This window comes from Pomacea canaliculata, linkage group LG14 (assembly GCF_003073045.1).
Source record: "Pomacea canaliculata isolate SZHN2017 linkage group LG14, ASM307304v1, whole genome shotgun sequence".
Lineage (NCBI taxonomy): Eukaryota > Metazoa > Mollusca > Gastropoda > Architaenioglossa > Ampullariidae > Pomacea > Pomacea canaliculata.
The window spans coordinates 19,183,308-19,199,940 of NC_037603.1; the positions used below are offsets into that span (position 1 = coordinate 19,183,308).

General features: G+C 38.5%; 3 protein-coding genes across 4 annotated transcripts; 1 reads left to right on the forward strand and 2 right to left on the reverse strand.

Moving 5' to 3' along the window:
- Window positions 1–1,151: 1,151 nt before the first annotated feature.
- LOC112554891 lies at window positions 1,152–3,690 on the reverse strand. Its single transcript, XM_025222968.1, has 4 exons — window positions 3,264–3,690; window positions 2,817–2,935; window positions 2,385–2,688; window positions 1,152–1,952 (listed from the first exon to the last, which is right to left on the reverse strand). Exons 1-4 carry the CDS (start codon window positions 3,673–3,675, stop codon window positions 1,741–1,743), a joined length of 1,047 nt encoding a protein of 348 aa, XP_025078753.1. The 5' UTR covers window positions 3,676–3,690; the 3' UTR covers window positions 1,152–1,740.
- Window positions 3,691–3,769: 79 nt separating this feature from the next.
- LOC112554845 (opioid growth factor receptor-like) lies at window positions 3,770–6,044 on the reverse strand. Its single transcript, XM_025222899.1, has 4 exons — window positions 6,038–6,044; window positions 4,854–5,859; window positions 4,425–4,516; window positions 3,770–3,774 (listed from the first exon to the last, which is right to left on the reverse strand). Exons 1-4 carry the CDS (start codon window positions 6,042–6,044, stop codon window positions 3,770–3,772), a joined length of 1,110 nt encoding a protein of 369 aa, XP_025078684.1.
- A 2,096-nt stretch (window positions 6,045–8,140) lies between these two features.
- Window positions 8,141–12,964, forward strand: LOC112554886. Of its 2 annotated transcripts, none has more exons than XM_025222958.1 (7): window positions 8,141–8,326; window positions 8,848–9,193; window positions 10,620–10,740; window positions 10,911–11,055; window positions 11,270–11,477; window positions 11,837–12,057; window positions 12,220–12,964. In XM_025222958.1, the coding sequence occupies exons 2-7, from the start codon at window positions 8,920–8,922 to the stop codon at window positions 12,571–12,573; spliced, it is 1,323 nt and encodes a 440-aa protein (XP_025078743.1). In that variant the 5' UTR covers window positions 8,141–8,326; window positions 8,848–8,919; the 3' UTR covers window positions 12,574–12,964. The 2 variants fall into 2 exon arrangements, with proteins under 2 accessions (XP_025078743.1, XP_025078742.1); XM_025222957.1 differs by having other exon boundaries at window positions 8,146–8,326; window positions 8,825–9,193.
- Window positions 12,965–16,633: the final 3,669 nt, after the last annotated feature.

Here is a 16,633-nt window from a genome sequence, read left to right on the forward strand (position 1 = left end):
CCCATACCTGGGTACCTTCCTTCCGTTCTCAAATTACACGTTTACAAACATCACCATATACAAACAGATATAAAAATAGCAAAATCACAGGTGAACGAATATCATTTGGTCCGAACTCATTAACTAAGGTCATCGCAAAAAATACTCACGTCTGTGTTATTAAACTTGACCTGTTCATGTGTGAAGATGCCTTTTTTGAGATTAGAAATATTTGCCCAGATTTTGGGATTATCACTTCTTGAAAACAATCAAAAAGAGCAAAGCTATGATCAGCCATTATTATTATTCTAAGAAATAACTAAAATACATTTAAAATAGAACCTATCAGCAGTGACTTTGCTGTACCCAATCCTGTGCAATATATACATGTATCTACATATATCAATGTGTTGTATAACTGAATAAGTTGTGAAAATATGTTTAAGTCATTTTTTATGCGTTGTAGACAGGAAGTAATGATTACAGCTGTACGTGCTTAAAAGCTTTGCACAATAAAGATGAAGATGTATAAACATCTGAATATTTGTATGAGACTTCTTGTCCAACCTTTGATTGTAGTTGTTTACATACACAGCGAGGTGGTGAGCTACGTGCCGGGTTTGGTTCTCTTTCTTTTTTTTTCGCTTTGTCTCTCCCCACTAGTTGTTGGGATTAGGGATGGGCATTTTTTTTAAAGTTAGAGATATGGTTAGAGTTGGGATTAGTGTTAGGGTTAGGGTGTGGGTAAGGTATGTAATTAAAATTTATATTTACATAAGAACAGGTGTTTATATATATAGAGAGAGTAAACATGCACAACCACATAAATTTATTTGTTTACTTTGTTGTTGGCTAACCCACACTCAGTGTGGTGAAATCTCGTATGGTGTGATTGGCTTTAGTTTCCATGCCCTGTTCACAGTTGGAGAGATAATTCCAATAATTGTCTTTGTGTTTCTAACGACTGCATGTTTTTTATGTTTTAATCCAAATATGGAGGCTTATTTACACTTTCTATACGACTCCCTGAGCCGGCGAAGCGGAAAATTATTGCAGACTTATTAGAATGCACAATTCATCATCTAATTTTGATAACACCTTTCAAATTTTTAATCTCAAACGAATTCTTGGGGAATTCTTTTCTGCATAACAAATATATATCAACAAAAATATCAGGTAAATGAAACATTTATTTCGAACCAGACTACACAAACAAAATCAACAAGAATGTTGTCCAGAAGATGCGGTAGGTTTTTAGCTAGGAAGAAATTACCCAGAAAAACAAAGTGGAGCAAAAAGGCTTCTTTTTATATATTTTGTTCACAAATCATTATGGGAAGCTACACAAATTTCATAGTAAATAAAAGTCTGAACACACTAGCAGTAGTTCCAAGAAGGCAGTTGTATAATCCTTATAACTTTAGGTAACTTCAAGAACACAAACGGTCCAGTTCTCACAGACTTTTGGGTAGGTCATAGGTCATTGATGATACATTCTGCACAGACCTCAAGTTGTCTCTATGAAGTCGAGTTGTACAATCTGAACATACTTCCGCTTACTGTACACACAATGCATACACATGCATGACCACTCACATGCACGCGCTAACACACAGACACACTCTCTCCATTCCTCTGCTTTATACAGATCGTTTCTGACAACCTATTCTTTCGCTGAGTGTGATAACTGTTGACATCACTTCCTGTCTTGTGATATATTCTGTTGTGTCCTCTACCTGCTTTACCTACACGTTAATAAGTTCAGGCAAAAATCTGGTCAATAGTAGCCACCAGATGCCGCTTCTGATGTGCACTGAATGACTCCTTCACACTTAGTATCCTATTCCTGGAGTTCAAGTCCTTCAGCACAGGATGTGACGTCACTTGTGTCAGAGACGGGTCGAAGAGGCTTCCATCTTGAAGGACGCGTATCCTGGACGTTGGGTCACCGTACACGATCAGAATGACCTCCGCTGAAAACAAAAATGTTTTTATTGTCCACGATAAAGTGAATATGAGATTATCTTGATTTGCGTTATGCAAAGAAAGCACTTTAACCTTTTCCTTTTCTTGATTGATTCGCTTTATGTTTTTATTTTGTAAAATTATCTCCTGAATGGTAGGGTGTAATGTAGCTTGAGGATAAAGAGAATGAGTAGTGGCAGTGCTAGAAAGCATCAGAGGTAGTCTCTGAAATGTTTAGTCTATGAGACAGATTTTTACTTGTCTTATGCACACACTTATTTTACTGTCAGGGAAGTTTGTGACCAGTTTTAATGGCAGCCGTTCACACATTCTAGATGGATCTTTCTTCTAAAATCATTGAGGTGACAACAGTGACACCTGCCTGTCTTTTATAAAAGATACCACTAACCTCTGTTTGTCATAAAACTTCAACACTGTACCTCCCCTATGATGAAGTGCCTGCACTGTGTCCCGCCGAGTGCTTCCCATGTGAAAGTCATCCTCCAAGATCAGCTGCCGTTCATCCGGGTTCACAAAAACCAGAGCCAATCGACACGTGGGGATGTCCCGGATGTCATCACGTGATGCGATCACATAATTCATGGTGCGCATGCGCTGAATGGCTCGAGTTTCTTCGATGATCTCGTTCATCCACCTCCTGAGCTGACGGAGGTCTCGCTCAACGAAGTAAACGATGCACAGAGTGTCGTTGTCTCCCGTGTCTACTCGAGCAGGAGGCGCCACCTGTGGATGATAACCTGTTGCTAGAAGACAGTTCAGTATTACAACACACAATTCCCCAATCTATCATCAGAATAATATTTTTTTTTTTTTATTTCCCGAAAAAAACCCCCACTGATATATATATATACCGGAACAGAAGGTCTTGCATCCGTGGATCTTGGCCTTCGATTATTAAGAAAGATGCAGATATAAAAATACAGAATAACTTCCATCGCCCCCATGAGGATCACAAGCATGCCCCAGCTATCTGCAATGAAATAAACGAGAAATATAAGTGAGTGTGTAGATGGATGGTTTGCATATAATTAGCCTCAACTTTTCTCTGAATAAAAGTATTAGAATACAGTAATTGAATAAATATCAAGGAATTAATATAATTTTTGGCAATAAGCAACCATACGTTGTTCTTTATGGCGTTTTCTTAGTTCTCAATCTGTATAATATCTTTATAAATTTAATTGCCTGCCTGTTTGTCTGCATGAGTACCTGTTAATTTATTAGACTGAGTGATTGCAAGTATCATTTTCATCCTGTCTGTCCATCTGACAAGGTCAATATATCTGTTTAAGACTTACCAGCTCTCATGAAGTTCAAATGTTTTATGACGCTGTACACCAACTCTCGTTTTTCCTCAGCTTCTGCGAATTTCTTCGAAGTTTCATTGTAAACGCGATCCAAGGTTTTGTTGAGATCACTGCTTATATTCCTGATATCTTCTTTCAACTGTCGTTCTCCCTCAGCGACCGCTTGCTCAGTCACCTGCTTGTGTTGTTGGAACTCATCCTGCACTGTCTTCACTTTGTCAGACATTTTACTTTGCTCCTGAAACACATCCTGAAGCCGATTCTCAGTCGACTCGTTAAGCCGGACACTAAGAGTTTCTGAAATGTCTTTGATTCGATTCTCTGTAGAGGCATTCAGCTCCAAAATTCTTTTCTCAATAGCTTTTTCTGCAGACATGTTCATATCCTTTTTGACATCCACCATAAGTTTCAGGAATTGTGCCTCTATGTGTGCCTTTAAGATGGTCTCTCTCTTGTCCATTTCTTCCTGAATCCGGCTCTCAGTGGAGGAGTTGAAATCAATCTGAAAATCAATCACGATTTCTCTGAGTTTCCGTACAATTCATTTAAATGATAAATAATCCCAGAGATTGGGTTAGTGAAATGCATAATGAAGTACGTATGCTTGGATTACATTTTATAACTATATCTATTTACAGTATACAAATTAATGCCATTAATATTACGATTCATAACTCATAACGAGTTTTCCCTTCTTTGTAATATGTTAATATTTTGGAACGAAAGAAATTGTAGGATGAGGGAACTACCTGTAAGCATGAATTCACCCCGTTAGGTTTCAGCTGGGATGATTATGAAAATATTTCACGAATACTACTTTCACTTTCATTACACACAGAACGGAAAAACTACAAGCAGGGTAGAAAGCTTGTAACAGCTGTACCACCATGGGGTTCCTTTCTATTAGTTTCAGACCAAGATTGTAACAAAGAAAGGAAACTGGACACCAAAAACCATTCGTTACACTTGAAGTAAAATAGACAGGTGGGATGTTCTGACACTCGGAAAGTACAAAAAAAAAGGGACAGAACAATCTCAGTAAAACTGAAATCGTCAAATTTTTCTATAATCACTTAGTAAAAAAGAACAATAAAAGGAAGTAAGAACTCACCAGTGGTGGCGAAACATGTTGAGGGTTGATGTGACACATACCCCAGGATGGAACAATATTGTACACAGGGTCTGGAGTCTTGGGCCAAGGGTTGATCAAACCCAAGCCGATTACCAGCAGTCCTCCTAAAACGCTAGAAAGAAGGAGAAAAAGATAGGAAAAACAAAAATAAAAAGGCTGAATGACAGCCAGCAACCAGTCATGTAAACAGATGCCGCATGCAGAAAAAACATAGCGTGCCCTACACGAGATTTGAACTAGGGAGAGAGAGGCAATCACAAAGAAAGACAGATAAAAACGGAAATATAGACTGACATCATGCTTTACAATGCTTGAAAAATGACTGAAACTAAAACAAGGAGGAAGGAAAAAAGTTGGTAAGGGGAGAGATGGAGTAATGGAAGGAATGAGGTCACGTGACGTACCTGCCGCTAACAAAAGTCGACATGAGTAGACAATTACAGACCCACTTTGTATCTTCTGATGCTGAGACAGTGTCTTGCTGAGGTGCTGTGTCGTCAGGTTCCTCTGGGACTGACTGACCACTTTGTGTATTGTCCTTGTCTTGCTGTGACACACTACAGTGTGGGTCTTGTGGACGGCCTTTGTCTAGGTCTTCTTGTCTACTGGTGATGGACTGTGGATCTTGTGGACGGCCTTTGTCTAGGTCTTCTTGTCTGTTGCTGGTGGACTGTGGATCTTGTGGACTGCCTTTGTCTAGGTCTTCTTGTCTGTTGCTGGTGGACTGTGAATCTTGTGGACTGCCTTTGTCTAGGTCTTCTTGTCTGATGGCGATAGACTGTGGATCTTGTTGACTGCCTTTGTCTAGGTCTTCTTGTCTGCTGGTGATAGACTGTGGATCCTTTAGACGGCCTTTGTCTAGGTCTTCTTGTCTACTGGTGATGGACTGTGGATCTTGTGGACGGCCTTTGTCTAGGTCTTCTTGTCTGTTGCTGGTGGACTGTGGATCTTGTGGACTGCCTTTGTCTAGGTCTTCTTGTCTGTTGCTGGTGGACTGTGAATCTTGTGGACTGCCTTTGTCTAGGTCTTCTTGTCTGATGGCGATAGACTGTGGATCTTGTTGACTGCCTTTGTCTAGGTCTTCTTGTCTGCTGGTGATAGACTGTGGATCCTTTAGACGGCCTTTGTCTAGGTCTTCTTGTCTACTGGTGATGGACTGTGGGTCTTGTGGACTGTCTTTGTTCAGGTCTTCTTGCTTGCTGGTGATGGACTGTGGATCTTGTGGACTGCCTTTGTTCAGGTCTTCTTGCTTGCTGGTGATAGACTGTGGATCCTTTGGACGGCCTTTGCCTAGGTCTTCTTGTCTGATGGAGTTTGACTGTGGGTCTTGTGGACGGCCTTTGTCTAGGTCTTCTTGCCTTCTGGTGTCTGACTGTGGATCTTGTGGACGGCCTTTGTCTTTGTCTTCTTGCTTGCTGGGATTCTTTAGGTCTTGCTCTTGCTCCTTCTTTTGTCCTGAGTGGACACATTTACAATATTATTAATGAAGAATCGACGCCTGGATGACTATAATAGACGACTTTATGTTTCATTAATTTGTCGAAGGTTGTAAATCTTATATTCATCTTGTATAATAATAAAAACAATTGTATTAGTATTTCAGATGTAACCAACGACATTTAACTGGGACTACCTTGCATTTCGCTACAAGAGTCTATGTGACGCCATGTAAACAGTTAATGATGGATAATACATAAATAAAATATACAGTTTTAGAAAGCAGTACATAAGTGTGTAGACTTTTGATAAAGCACTTATAAAGAAAAGTGAGTAGTTTATTGTATTAGTGCGGGCTTGTAGGTAGTCTCTTTACAAAGAAACAAGCTGATTGACAAAAACCTCGAAGATTGCTTCTGGTATTGTAGCGTGTGCCGATTGCCGGGCTGGACTTTTGCTCTGCCATACGGCGATTTGGTCAAAATTCAGAGCCAGTTCTGGCAAAGGTCAAGGTGTTGCTGGTTTGTGGAAGCCACAGACCCGCCCAGTTCTCAGCTGACGCTTTTATCCCACGAGAGTTCCAGGACACGTGTTCATTCGCTCAAATATAACAAAAATTCCTAAAAGACACAAACAAGCAAAATAACAATGGATATAACTAGAAAACACAGAGTAACCTCCAGCTAACAGCACGTATTGAAAAATACAACACTTAAAGTGTCGGGTAAAATCCACAGAAGACGAAGAATAAAGCCAAGTTCCTTCAGTCATGACATGAAAATGGAGCAAAGGCTTCAAGAGACAGAACTCGTTGCCCTTGACATCAAACACTAAAAATAATACAAGATGGTAGCATCCAATCAAATAATCACAATAATGAAGTACAGCGACGTAGAGAATAACATTAAGGCACAGAAAAACATACCTTAATGGTCATCAACCATTCAGTATAAATTATTTTAATTAAGATTGCAAAAGTGGTCTGATCCTGTCTGCATAAAAAGAATAAAAAGAAAACCGAAACTTTTCCTTTTCGGCATAATAGACAGCTAAATACTCCGTGTAAAATTGCTCTCCGATCGTGTGGTACCTATTTAGGGACACGCACATCACCAGAAGACTGTAAGCTGGTAGAGTCTAAATATAGAATAGGGAAATTCCGGACTAGCGTCATGCAGCTTTCTTGGAAAAAGGAGAGATTTCGGTTATCTTTTGTCAGCGCACATGTGGATAGCTTTTTATGATGGTCATCTAAATCATTAATTGCAGGAGAAGTTAAAGTCTTAGATGGTTGATAGTCAAATAACACTAAAGTTGCTGATAGCTCAAAACTAATATAGCTGACACCAACTTTAAACTTTGCCCCCGCCGACCCCGTCCGTCCACGCGAGCAGAGAATGGAGGGACTGACCTTGAAGAATCTGGCATAACGCCCATCCTGAGTATAAATAACGGGCAAAAAAAAAAAAAAAACCACCCTCGTTTTAGAGTATGTAATCTCGATTGTGGTGAAGGAAACCAGATACCAGTTGGATAGTTGATGAAGAGGATTTTGTTTGACTTTGATATATATGTATACACACATGCACGCCTGCGCCTTTTTACGATCACTGTAATCATAGTTCGTGTTAACAGCCTCACAGAGACACAGAAACAAACACATAATAGACTGAACACGCGTATCACTCATGTACCGACATTTAGAAACACGCACACAAAAGATTGCAGATGCATGTCACACAGACACAGACACCCGTATTTTCACGGTCTGCTCAATCAAGCACAAATACGAGAAAAAAATAATCAGTAACTTACTTAACGATAGCTCAACTGGTCCCAGTGCACGACGTAGACTGGAGTAGACAACTTAGACAGCAGGGAGGGACTGACATCAAGAGCTATCTATAGCAACAGATGCTCGCTGTGTGTTCGTGTTGTCTGGGTCACCATTACCGGGCGGTTGTCACAGTCGTTGAACACACCAATATCCGTCTATGCAATCCTGTCTGACATTTGACCTGACCTTTAAAAAAAATTGCTGCTGTCGAATTTGATCACCTGACTGCAAATCTGACCGACCTCTGTAGCTACTTGACACTCATTAGTATGCACATCTGCTATTCATCGAGGAATTCCCGATTTTTAGCTTCACACACGTTCGGCTTGCGAGAGAGAAAAATAATCCTCAAATACCGCTGTTGCGACTGACAAACAAAAATTACAAGCTTTCTGCGATCAACATATTGCAAGCAGCCCTCAGGTGAGACAAACGTTTTGAAACATAATTTTGTTTTGGTTTAAGATTTTATAGAAACGTTTCCTAAAGAAGTAGGCCGCTGCGCGGCGTAGGAATTCAATGGTTGTGTTGACCTGATGCAGTCTTCGTGCCAGACGATTCTTCGCAGTTAATTCACGAGCATATTAAAGCTTATTTCTCGACTGAAGCGACCGATGCCAACCACTTACCTTCGCTGATGGTATACAGGTGAGTGTTTGAGTTGCTATTCTGCTTTACAGTTGTGGGGCGACTTCAACAGTCAGATAAAATAAAATGACTGACGTGGTGTTTGTACGATGTAAACATAAACCTTATCGCTCTCTCATAGCGGAGGTAGAGACGGTCTGTCTTGTTATTGCCCTTGTAACGCGAGTGAAAAAAAAAATCGCGATTGTTGTTGATTAATTAGAATGTCAGTGTGACATCAAAGACTCGGGGTCATGAGGTCTGGAAATGTCTAAAAAATATTCAGGGGACTGGAGTTATTATTTTGCAAGTAAAAATAGTTTTTGCTTGTCAGCTGTGATAGTGACAGAAATATTGTATTTACAATGCCGTGGTTAGGGTTTTATGTATAAGCAAGAAGACATAATTATTATCATTATTATCATAATCCTTATTCTCAATTTAACGGTCTATTTAAATAGTTATTTTTATTACTTGTATGGCATTGAATAGTTAAATTTGTGGTAGGATTTTTTTCAGAAATAAATAACAGTCGTTCACAGGACGAGATTAAACGAGGTAAAGCTGAAGGCTATTTATAAATAGCTCTCTGCAAGGATCATCGATTTTTCATCATGGACGATGATAACGAAATTGACGTCCTCTTACGTGAGCATCCCCTACTACCGCCATCTGAGCCCACACAACAGCAGGACAAAGAAGAGAAGAAAAAAGAAAATGTTAAAAAGATGGACGAGATAAGGAAGCGGAAGAAGAAGCAGCGCGTGTCCAAGCCGCGCGAGCAGCTGGTCAGTGAGTGTCGAGACTACATCAACACCATCTGTGAGAAGTGTGACCGCGACGGATCCGGAAAACGGCCTCTGAATATAGTCATCGTGGGAAAACAGGGTGAGTGCTTGTCCTTTCTCTCTTTAGGAAATTCTTGAGGTGAAGATAAGTACAGTGGAACCTCGGTTAACGAACTTAATCCGTTCTGGAAAGCTGTTCGTTATCCGAAATGTTCGTTATCCGAAACAATTTTTTCCATAAGAAATAAGGGAAATAGATTTAATTGGTTCCCAGCCCCTGTTGACTCGCTAATATTTGAAAGTTACAGGCTATATAGGTATTTGTTTTAGTGAGAACAGTTATAAGGCAATATAAATGGAGTTAAATAAACATAAAAACATTAACGAAATCATTTAAACATCAGAAAACTTGCCGTTTTAACGGCGTGGTTGGAAGCAGGTGAGGGGAGGGGTGGAATTACTGATCGATTCCCCCTCCATGAGCACGTGACATTATAAAATCGGGGGTGACTTTCCGTTTCTGTAGCTTTGAGGTTAAAGGAAAAATCTTGTCCAGTGTCTGTTGCTTCTGTCTTTTTTGTAAAACTCTTCGGTAATACGACATCACATATCCGACAGACGCATGCCACCTTCATACTTTGAAATCATTTCCTTTTTCAATTCATTTGTTGGCCGCTTCCTTGTCATTACCTCACTACTATTAATTGCTCTTAATCTTCTTTGGAGCCATGATTGAGGATTATCTTATTAAAATTATTAAAATAAAGCACAAAAATCACTAAATAAGAAGAATGCGCACAGATAAGGAACGACCGATCGTAACTGTGTCTCGAGCGCGAATGATGACATGCTGGTCGGTCACGTGTGGTTCACGTGGCTGTTCGTTATCCGAAATTTTGTTCGCTATCCGAGACAAACTTTTAACGAAATTTTTGTTCGTTAACCGAAATATTCGCTATCCGAGGCGTTCGCTAACCGAGGTTTCACTGTAACTTTGATTTTTAGGAGCTGTCCTAACTTAAAAATGGTTCTAGACTTTTCATGAAACGTTGATCATGAAAATCCACACCTACATACAATCATATTAAAAACAATAATACAAACGAAAATACAATCAAGCATGCATACAATCATACATAGAATTATGCTTCAACCATATATACAGATGCAATTATTGAAAATATAATTATAAAACAATGATGTAGAAGTGTGCTCTTATAGTCATATTATAATTATATATACATATACTCGCGCAGGTTTTGGAGCTAAAATACCTGCTTCACAACTTATTAAAGGGGAGATAACGAATGCTCTCCATATGAAAGATTTTGTTAATGATAGAACAAAACAGCTGTCGCCTTTCTATTATTATTATTGCTCTTCGCTTATTTTTTGATACCACATACATTCTAAGTTCCTGCAGCTGTCATCGTTTAATAATAGTATGTGCACAGACTGAACAAATATTGTGTAAATTAATATCCTGATGCTATAATGCCCTTAAGGGAGGTAAACTCTGTTAACAGGTTGCGGCAAGTCTTCCTTCATCAACAGTCTCGCTGCAAGTCTGTCCCAGGAATATTGGATTGAACACGCCATGACTGGCTACCAAGACGGCGCCAGGCCGATCACCGACTACATTTCCCAGTGAGTAGTCCTCACCCTCACTCCTTAGACCACTGGAATTTTTTTTTATCATATTGACTAGGTAAAACTCATTGAAAATACTATATACCTTAATCTGGGCGAGTACAGCCAAGATAATGTTGCAAACAAAGTGTTACCTGTGCAAACACAGTCTCTGATGGTCGTCGCAGGTACCAAAAATGCAGCAACACCGACCGACCGTTATACAGGGACGTTCTGCTGCCGACGCTGATAGACATACCCGGGATGCTGGAAGACGCCGTGGACGAGCGAATGAAAAAATTTCTTCAGCTGCTTTTCTATGGTCACGTGGAGGTAAGATCAACCTTAGTATGACCATGCGAGCTTCGAGACAAATACGAACAAAGCATAGATGACATTGCTACTGTACTACACTGCATTCATGTCAACAGCCACAAAATTTCGCTTCAAGTAGGATTTTCATGCCATGTCTTGTTTGATCTGTTATATCTGTCCCTGTCATATCTTCTTCTTACATATCATGGTTCACTATGTCTGTCATATCAAGAACCTGACCGCCGCCTCCCAGGTGTTCGCAGACTGCGAGAAGCCTTGGGAAGAACTCCTGGAGACCTACGGCACGTTGTATGAGGACATGAAGGTGGATCGAGTCATCTTCGTGGCCTCGGCGAACAGCGAGCAGCTGCCCACCCGCCTCATTAAATGTGTGATGGACGCCGCCAGACCCTCACCTAACTCCCAGGGCCTCCGGCGTCGTGAGTATGAGAGTGTATTGAGATTTTAAGTACAATTATTTCTAGTGAGTGTGTAAAGATCAGTTGGTTCTATTCTGTTTGCTTAGGAGGACGTTGGCGTCTGTTGTTAGCGATTCTGTAGACCTTCCAGACCTGGGTCAAGGTGTCAAGACAGCTGTATCCAGTCTATAGGGAGGAGAGAAAAAAAAACCAGCTGCGGAACTCAAGCTGTACAGCTGTTCTGGTCAATGTATTAATCTGAGATTTACAATATGTTCCACTGAATACACAAAGTTATTAGAATTTAATATTCGAAGGGAAGGTATAGGTCAATGATTTAGAAACTCATTTTATTTATTTAGCAATTAATTTTTCTTCAGAAATACCTGTCTACGGTGTGCTGACAAATTGTGACCAAATCGACGACACGAACGAAGAACAATTTGAAAAGATAAAGCTGGAGTTCAAGAAAGGCCTGGGGCTGCACGAGGGCAGACTACTCTGCTGCAGCAACTACTGTGACGACACCGACCCTGAAAAGGAGAGATTTAAAAACGTTCTTCCCTCCCTTGATCTGCCGATCCTCGAGTTTTTTGCACAGGTAAGATAAATTCATGGAAATCCCATAAAATTGTAGCTAACATGTCATTAAACAAACTGTTGATTGTTACCTCCTATTCATAGTAGGTTTCAGAATTAATAGAATACAATTTCTAATACAATACTCCTATCATCTACGTTAACCTCTTTAACATCTTTTCAGGTGTGTGAGCGCAAGGTGACCACCACACATCACAACGACAGGATGCAGGTTGACCCCATCACGCAGCTCCGCAGCAGCTGGAGGAGGATCGGGTTGACCTGTCAGTCCATCCTTAAGTGCCTTGCTATAGCTATTGTGGTTTTTGTACTGATGTACGTGTTGCATGCCACCTTCCTCAGCTCCGAGCAGGACTTCATGCTGTGGGAGCGGTGCCGGGCTGGTGACCCCGCCGTCCGTGACCTGTGCAAGGCATCACGGTCAGCCTCTTCCCTGGGAGCCGCCACAGCTGCTGCACTCATCGCTGTCATCACATACGTCGTCTATCGCTTTTCTTTAAATCATCTGGAAAACTAGCAATGAGGAACTGTATTTTTATGCGTTGTCTTCTGATTGATTGAATGCTTTAATTATTTCAGTTACTGCTATTTCGATGTGTGATTATTTAACATGCTATTGTTTGACATTCGTTTCCTCTCTAGGAAATTTTGTGTAACCAATTTATTTTGTACTTTGTGCTTCATTTTCCACCACCTTATCCTCGTCATCATCTAGTACTATATTTTATTTTATCCTACGCCAAGTTTATGAATATTAATATTTCGTATAATCATAATAATAATAAGAAGACGTCTTAGAGTTGTACATAATTTTTTGTTCGTGTTTTCTCATGTAAAAGAATGTAATAATACTGTGAACTATGTATGCACATGCACAGTATTTTCACATAAAGAAGTCTATCACGTTTTGAGTGTAAGTTTATCTGTATGTTAGAAAACAGGTGGGAGAAATTGTTTCGTGAATGATTAGCTCATGGTGGTTGAGGCATTGCAAGAAAAACAATGTAAATTTTTCTACATTTGAAATCACTACTTACTTTACCTAGTCTGTAAAAATCCATTATCAATGAAGGTAAAGTTCAGTTTCTGTACTATCGTGACTTTTATGAACAACATGCGTAAAAGTAAAATATTTCAAGTATAAACATCAGTAGCAAACTTTTTTTAGATGATGCTTTGTCACAAACTCTTAAATGGCGAGCTATAGTCTTTGGTAAAATACATATGTAATGCTGTTTGTCTTAATCACACCTGGAGTTGTCAAGAAAACAGGATATTATTTTTTAAAAAATAGCGTCGTCTGCATGAACCGAATTCAAAAAAGAAAGATACAATCAATTGTTTTCCAGTCACTTATACAGTACAGGCAAGTTTTGATCTTTCAGTAAAACGAAGAAATCTCATAGAACGATAAATAGTATGAAATGCGCACAAACAGGGAGATATAAATTTAGATTGAATCCCTGAAGTGTTTGAATTCTGAAATGGATTGAAATTTACGACACGACTGGGAGCCGCTCGCGGAAGCGAAAAAAAAAAAAAAACCAACAAAACTGAAACCTAAACATTTGAGACTTGCACTGTGGCATCCTACCATGAAGCAGTATAAACCACATATTGACTGTTTATTTATTGTTGTTGCTCTCTCAGACTGTGCAGACATAGACATTGTTGTCGTTCTTTAAACCTGAAGCTGTTTAGAGCAAAAGTCGTCTGCAACCAGTCCAGGAATGCAAGCTCGTGAAGACAAGTATAGATTTGCTCAGTTCACTGTACACACACACTGTTACAAATATTGTTTACACGCAACAAACCTCTACGATAAAAGAAAGTAATTTTCTTCTGATTTCCTATCGGCAGGTGAGAATGCTGATGTTTCACTGCTTATATCTTGAAAATTAAGAACAATCATTTACTGATATTTTGGGAATTATTATTTTAAAATGAATTTAACCCGATCATGAAGAAAAAAAAATGTTCCATTCATGTTCTTCTTTCAAACTTTTGCTCCAGTTTTACAGTGTTTTTTCCTGACAGGTATAAAAATGCTTCGTTCGTCCCTTGTATGATTAACAGACCACCGATATCATGTGTAATGGATGATTACTTCAACTTTGCAGAATTCTGGCTGTGAATTTACTAATTATTTTATAACTTTAAAAAAAAAATTTTCTTTAATTTCTGTTGAAGATGTGTATTTAAATTTTAAAGTGCATCATACAGAAAGCAGAATTGCTGGAGTGCATGCACATGCCAATCACAGACTTCAGGGTATTGCACTAAACACTTGGCTTTCTAGAAACTTCTCCTCGGGGGTTCAGCGATAGCGAGGGGAGGGGAGGGTAGGGGAAACAACTTAAAGAGATTTTTTAAAGAATGAAAAGGGTAGAGATAACTCTCAACCTTTCAATATTACGTGTGTAATGTTTTCTCAAGCACGTACCACAGAGAGGAAAGGCTTAGTGCACGTCCCCAGCGTAGCGACTATGGGGGCCATTAGTTCGTAAACTATTTAACAATTTTCTTCTGGTCACTAAGCTTGTCCCTACCCTAACCCAAACCTATTCACACGTCCTCAAACTGGTTTTATTATGAAGGGAATTACCCTGTGGTTTTACAACCTTTGCCTAGTAGGTACTTAAAATAGACCACCATCTTTGGTAGAGTATCATGCTGACAACTTCTAAAATTTGCTGCATGACTCAGCAAGGAAACGATTCGTTAACAATCTTCGTAAAAGTACAAGTTTTATTTTGCTTGAAATTTTATGCTAAATCTTTTCCTTACAATCTTCACCCACCGCTCTACTGCAATCTGGAAAAATATAAATCAAAAGATATGAGATGTGTGCTTCTTTCCAATTAGTATAATTGCGATAATAAAAAATAAAAACAAAATTACAGAGCTCGTGAAACATATTTAAATTTATTTTGTTCACCATTAAGTTAAAATTTTAATGTCTACGAAGAAGTCACAGTGTTTATAAAGTATAATTTGATTAAAAGATGGCTTTCATAAATAAATCACCACTTCCAGGTTAAAAAATGTCGCTATCAAATCTCAACGCTTTAAAACTGTTTTGATTGACAAACAATTAAATGAACACATTATTTATTTATTCATCTGTTTATATTTTTTTTGGCTCAAATATGTTGTTGTCAGATATGGCTGGAACGGGAGTGAGGGGAAATATCTCTTTTCAGCTTGAAATCTTTATGCAAGTTCAATGTCTAGTTTGGTGGTAGAATTACTATTGATGGGTATCGGCACTATTTCAACAATTCTTGTCAAAGTTCTTGAAATGAAGATATTACATGTTTGTGTTTTGTGGAAAATAACCAAGACAGTCTTGGAGACAGTTTACCTGTTAGCTTTGAAGGAACAAAGATACTTTAGTTGAAACCTATTTGTCAGTGAAAGGACTTCTAGAGAAATAAAATTATTAAGCATTTTCGGTCTTAGTAAAACTTTAACTTCTCACCTTTAAGCACCCCTCAAGAAAAGATAAGAAGTGTATAAATAGCTGACAGCTCACACCTTAAAATTCCATAAATGGGCAAAGTCCACCTTCTTATCATTCTCATTTGAGGACTCTTCCTAGTTGAATGTAACCCTGTGGTCTCAGGGCTTTGTTACTTTGTCAAGGTTGTTGTATGTGTCAAATTGCTTATCAGCCGCGACATTTATTGGGACCTGCCATACCAACACCCAGACAGCCACTGAACCGGACACGTTTTGCTTATAAGTAAGTGTTCAGTATTTATTGTTAAATACTCTATCACGAAAATAGAAGACTTTAGCTGTTTTACAATGCATCAGTGTTTTATTTAGCATGTAAAACATTTCAGTTGTTTTGCGAATTTTCAATCAAATTCTGTTTTAATTTCTTAAAAATTTACTAACTGATTTTTCAAACAGTAATTAATGTTTTAAGAGCAATAATCTATGCACACAAATTTAAAGAGAACCCAAGCTAAATGTAGTCGGTTTGAAATTATAATTTTGTTACGCTTTTTAAATTATGAAAATGAAATATAATTTTGCTGTATAAGAATGCTGTATTTATTACATTTGCAGAAAATCAGGAGAGTGAAAATTAATAATGACATTTAAATAAATTGCTGTCGGAAATTCAGTAATAAGTCTTTAAACTATCTGTGTGTGTGTTTTACAGTATTAAGCACGATTTTAGGCACTGAGCTGCTTCTACTGAAATCTAAAGTTCAGTTTTTTTGGAACATTTATTATCTCTCACAAATGCACAACACAGAAAATACAATGTTTTACAATATATGTTCTAAAACAAAGTTCAATCTTTATGGATTATATGGGTTAAGAATTTAAAAATTAATAAAACTAAAATCTCTAGAAGAGAAAGTAAAGTGTATTAATGTGTTTACTTTTGTATAGATACAATTAGATTTTTAGTACTGACATGTGTGTTAAAGCCAATAAATTTGAGAGAGAAACAGATTACATATTTCTAATTAAACATATCGTTAGTAAAAATTAATACGAAAATCTTTCAATGCCATTTATAATACATGACATTTGGGTTGAAAAATACAGTTTTCAAC

Bases quoted from the DNA above. Each gene is read 5' to 3' on its own strand.
- LOC112554891 (XM_025222968.1), bottom strand. From the start codon at position 3,675: ATGGTGGATGTCAAAAAGGATATGAACATGTCTGCAGAAAAAGCTATT. The intron at 2,689-2,816 runs GTATATATATAT...TATCATCCACAG, and splicing joins ATGCAAGACCTTCTGTTCCG to GTGGCGCCTCCTGCTCGAGT. The intron at 1,953-2,384 runs GTACAGTGTTGA...TTTTGTTTTCAG, and splicing joins GGCACTTCATCATAGGGGAG to CGGAGGTCATTCTGATCGTG.
- LOC112554845 (XM_025222899.1), bottom strand. The intron at 4,517-4,853 runs GTGGGTCTGTAA...CCTTCTTTCTAG, and splicing joins TCAGCATCAGAAGATACAAA to CGTTTTAGGAGGACTGCTGG.
- LOC112554886 (XM_025222958.1), top strand. From the start codon at position 8,920: ATGGACGATGATAACGAAATTGACGTCCTCTTACGTGAGCATCCCCTA. The intron at 11,056-11,269 runs GTAAGATCAACC...TGTCATATCAAG, and splicing joins TTTTCTATGGTCACGTGGAG to AACCTGACCGCCGCCTCCCA. The intron at 12,058-12,219 runs GTAAGATAAATT...ACATCTTTTCAG, and splicing joins TCCTCGAGTTTTTTGCACAG to GTGTGTGAGCGCAAGGTGAC.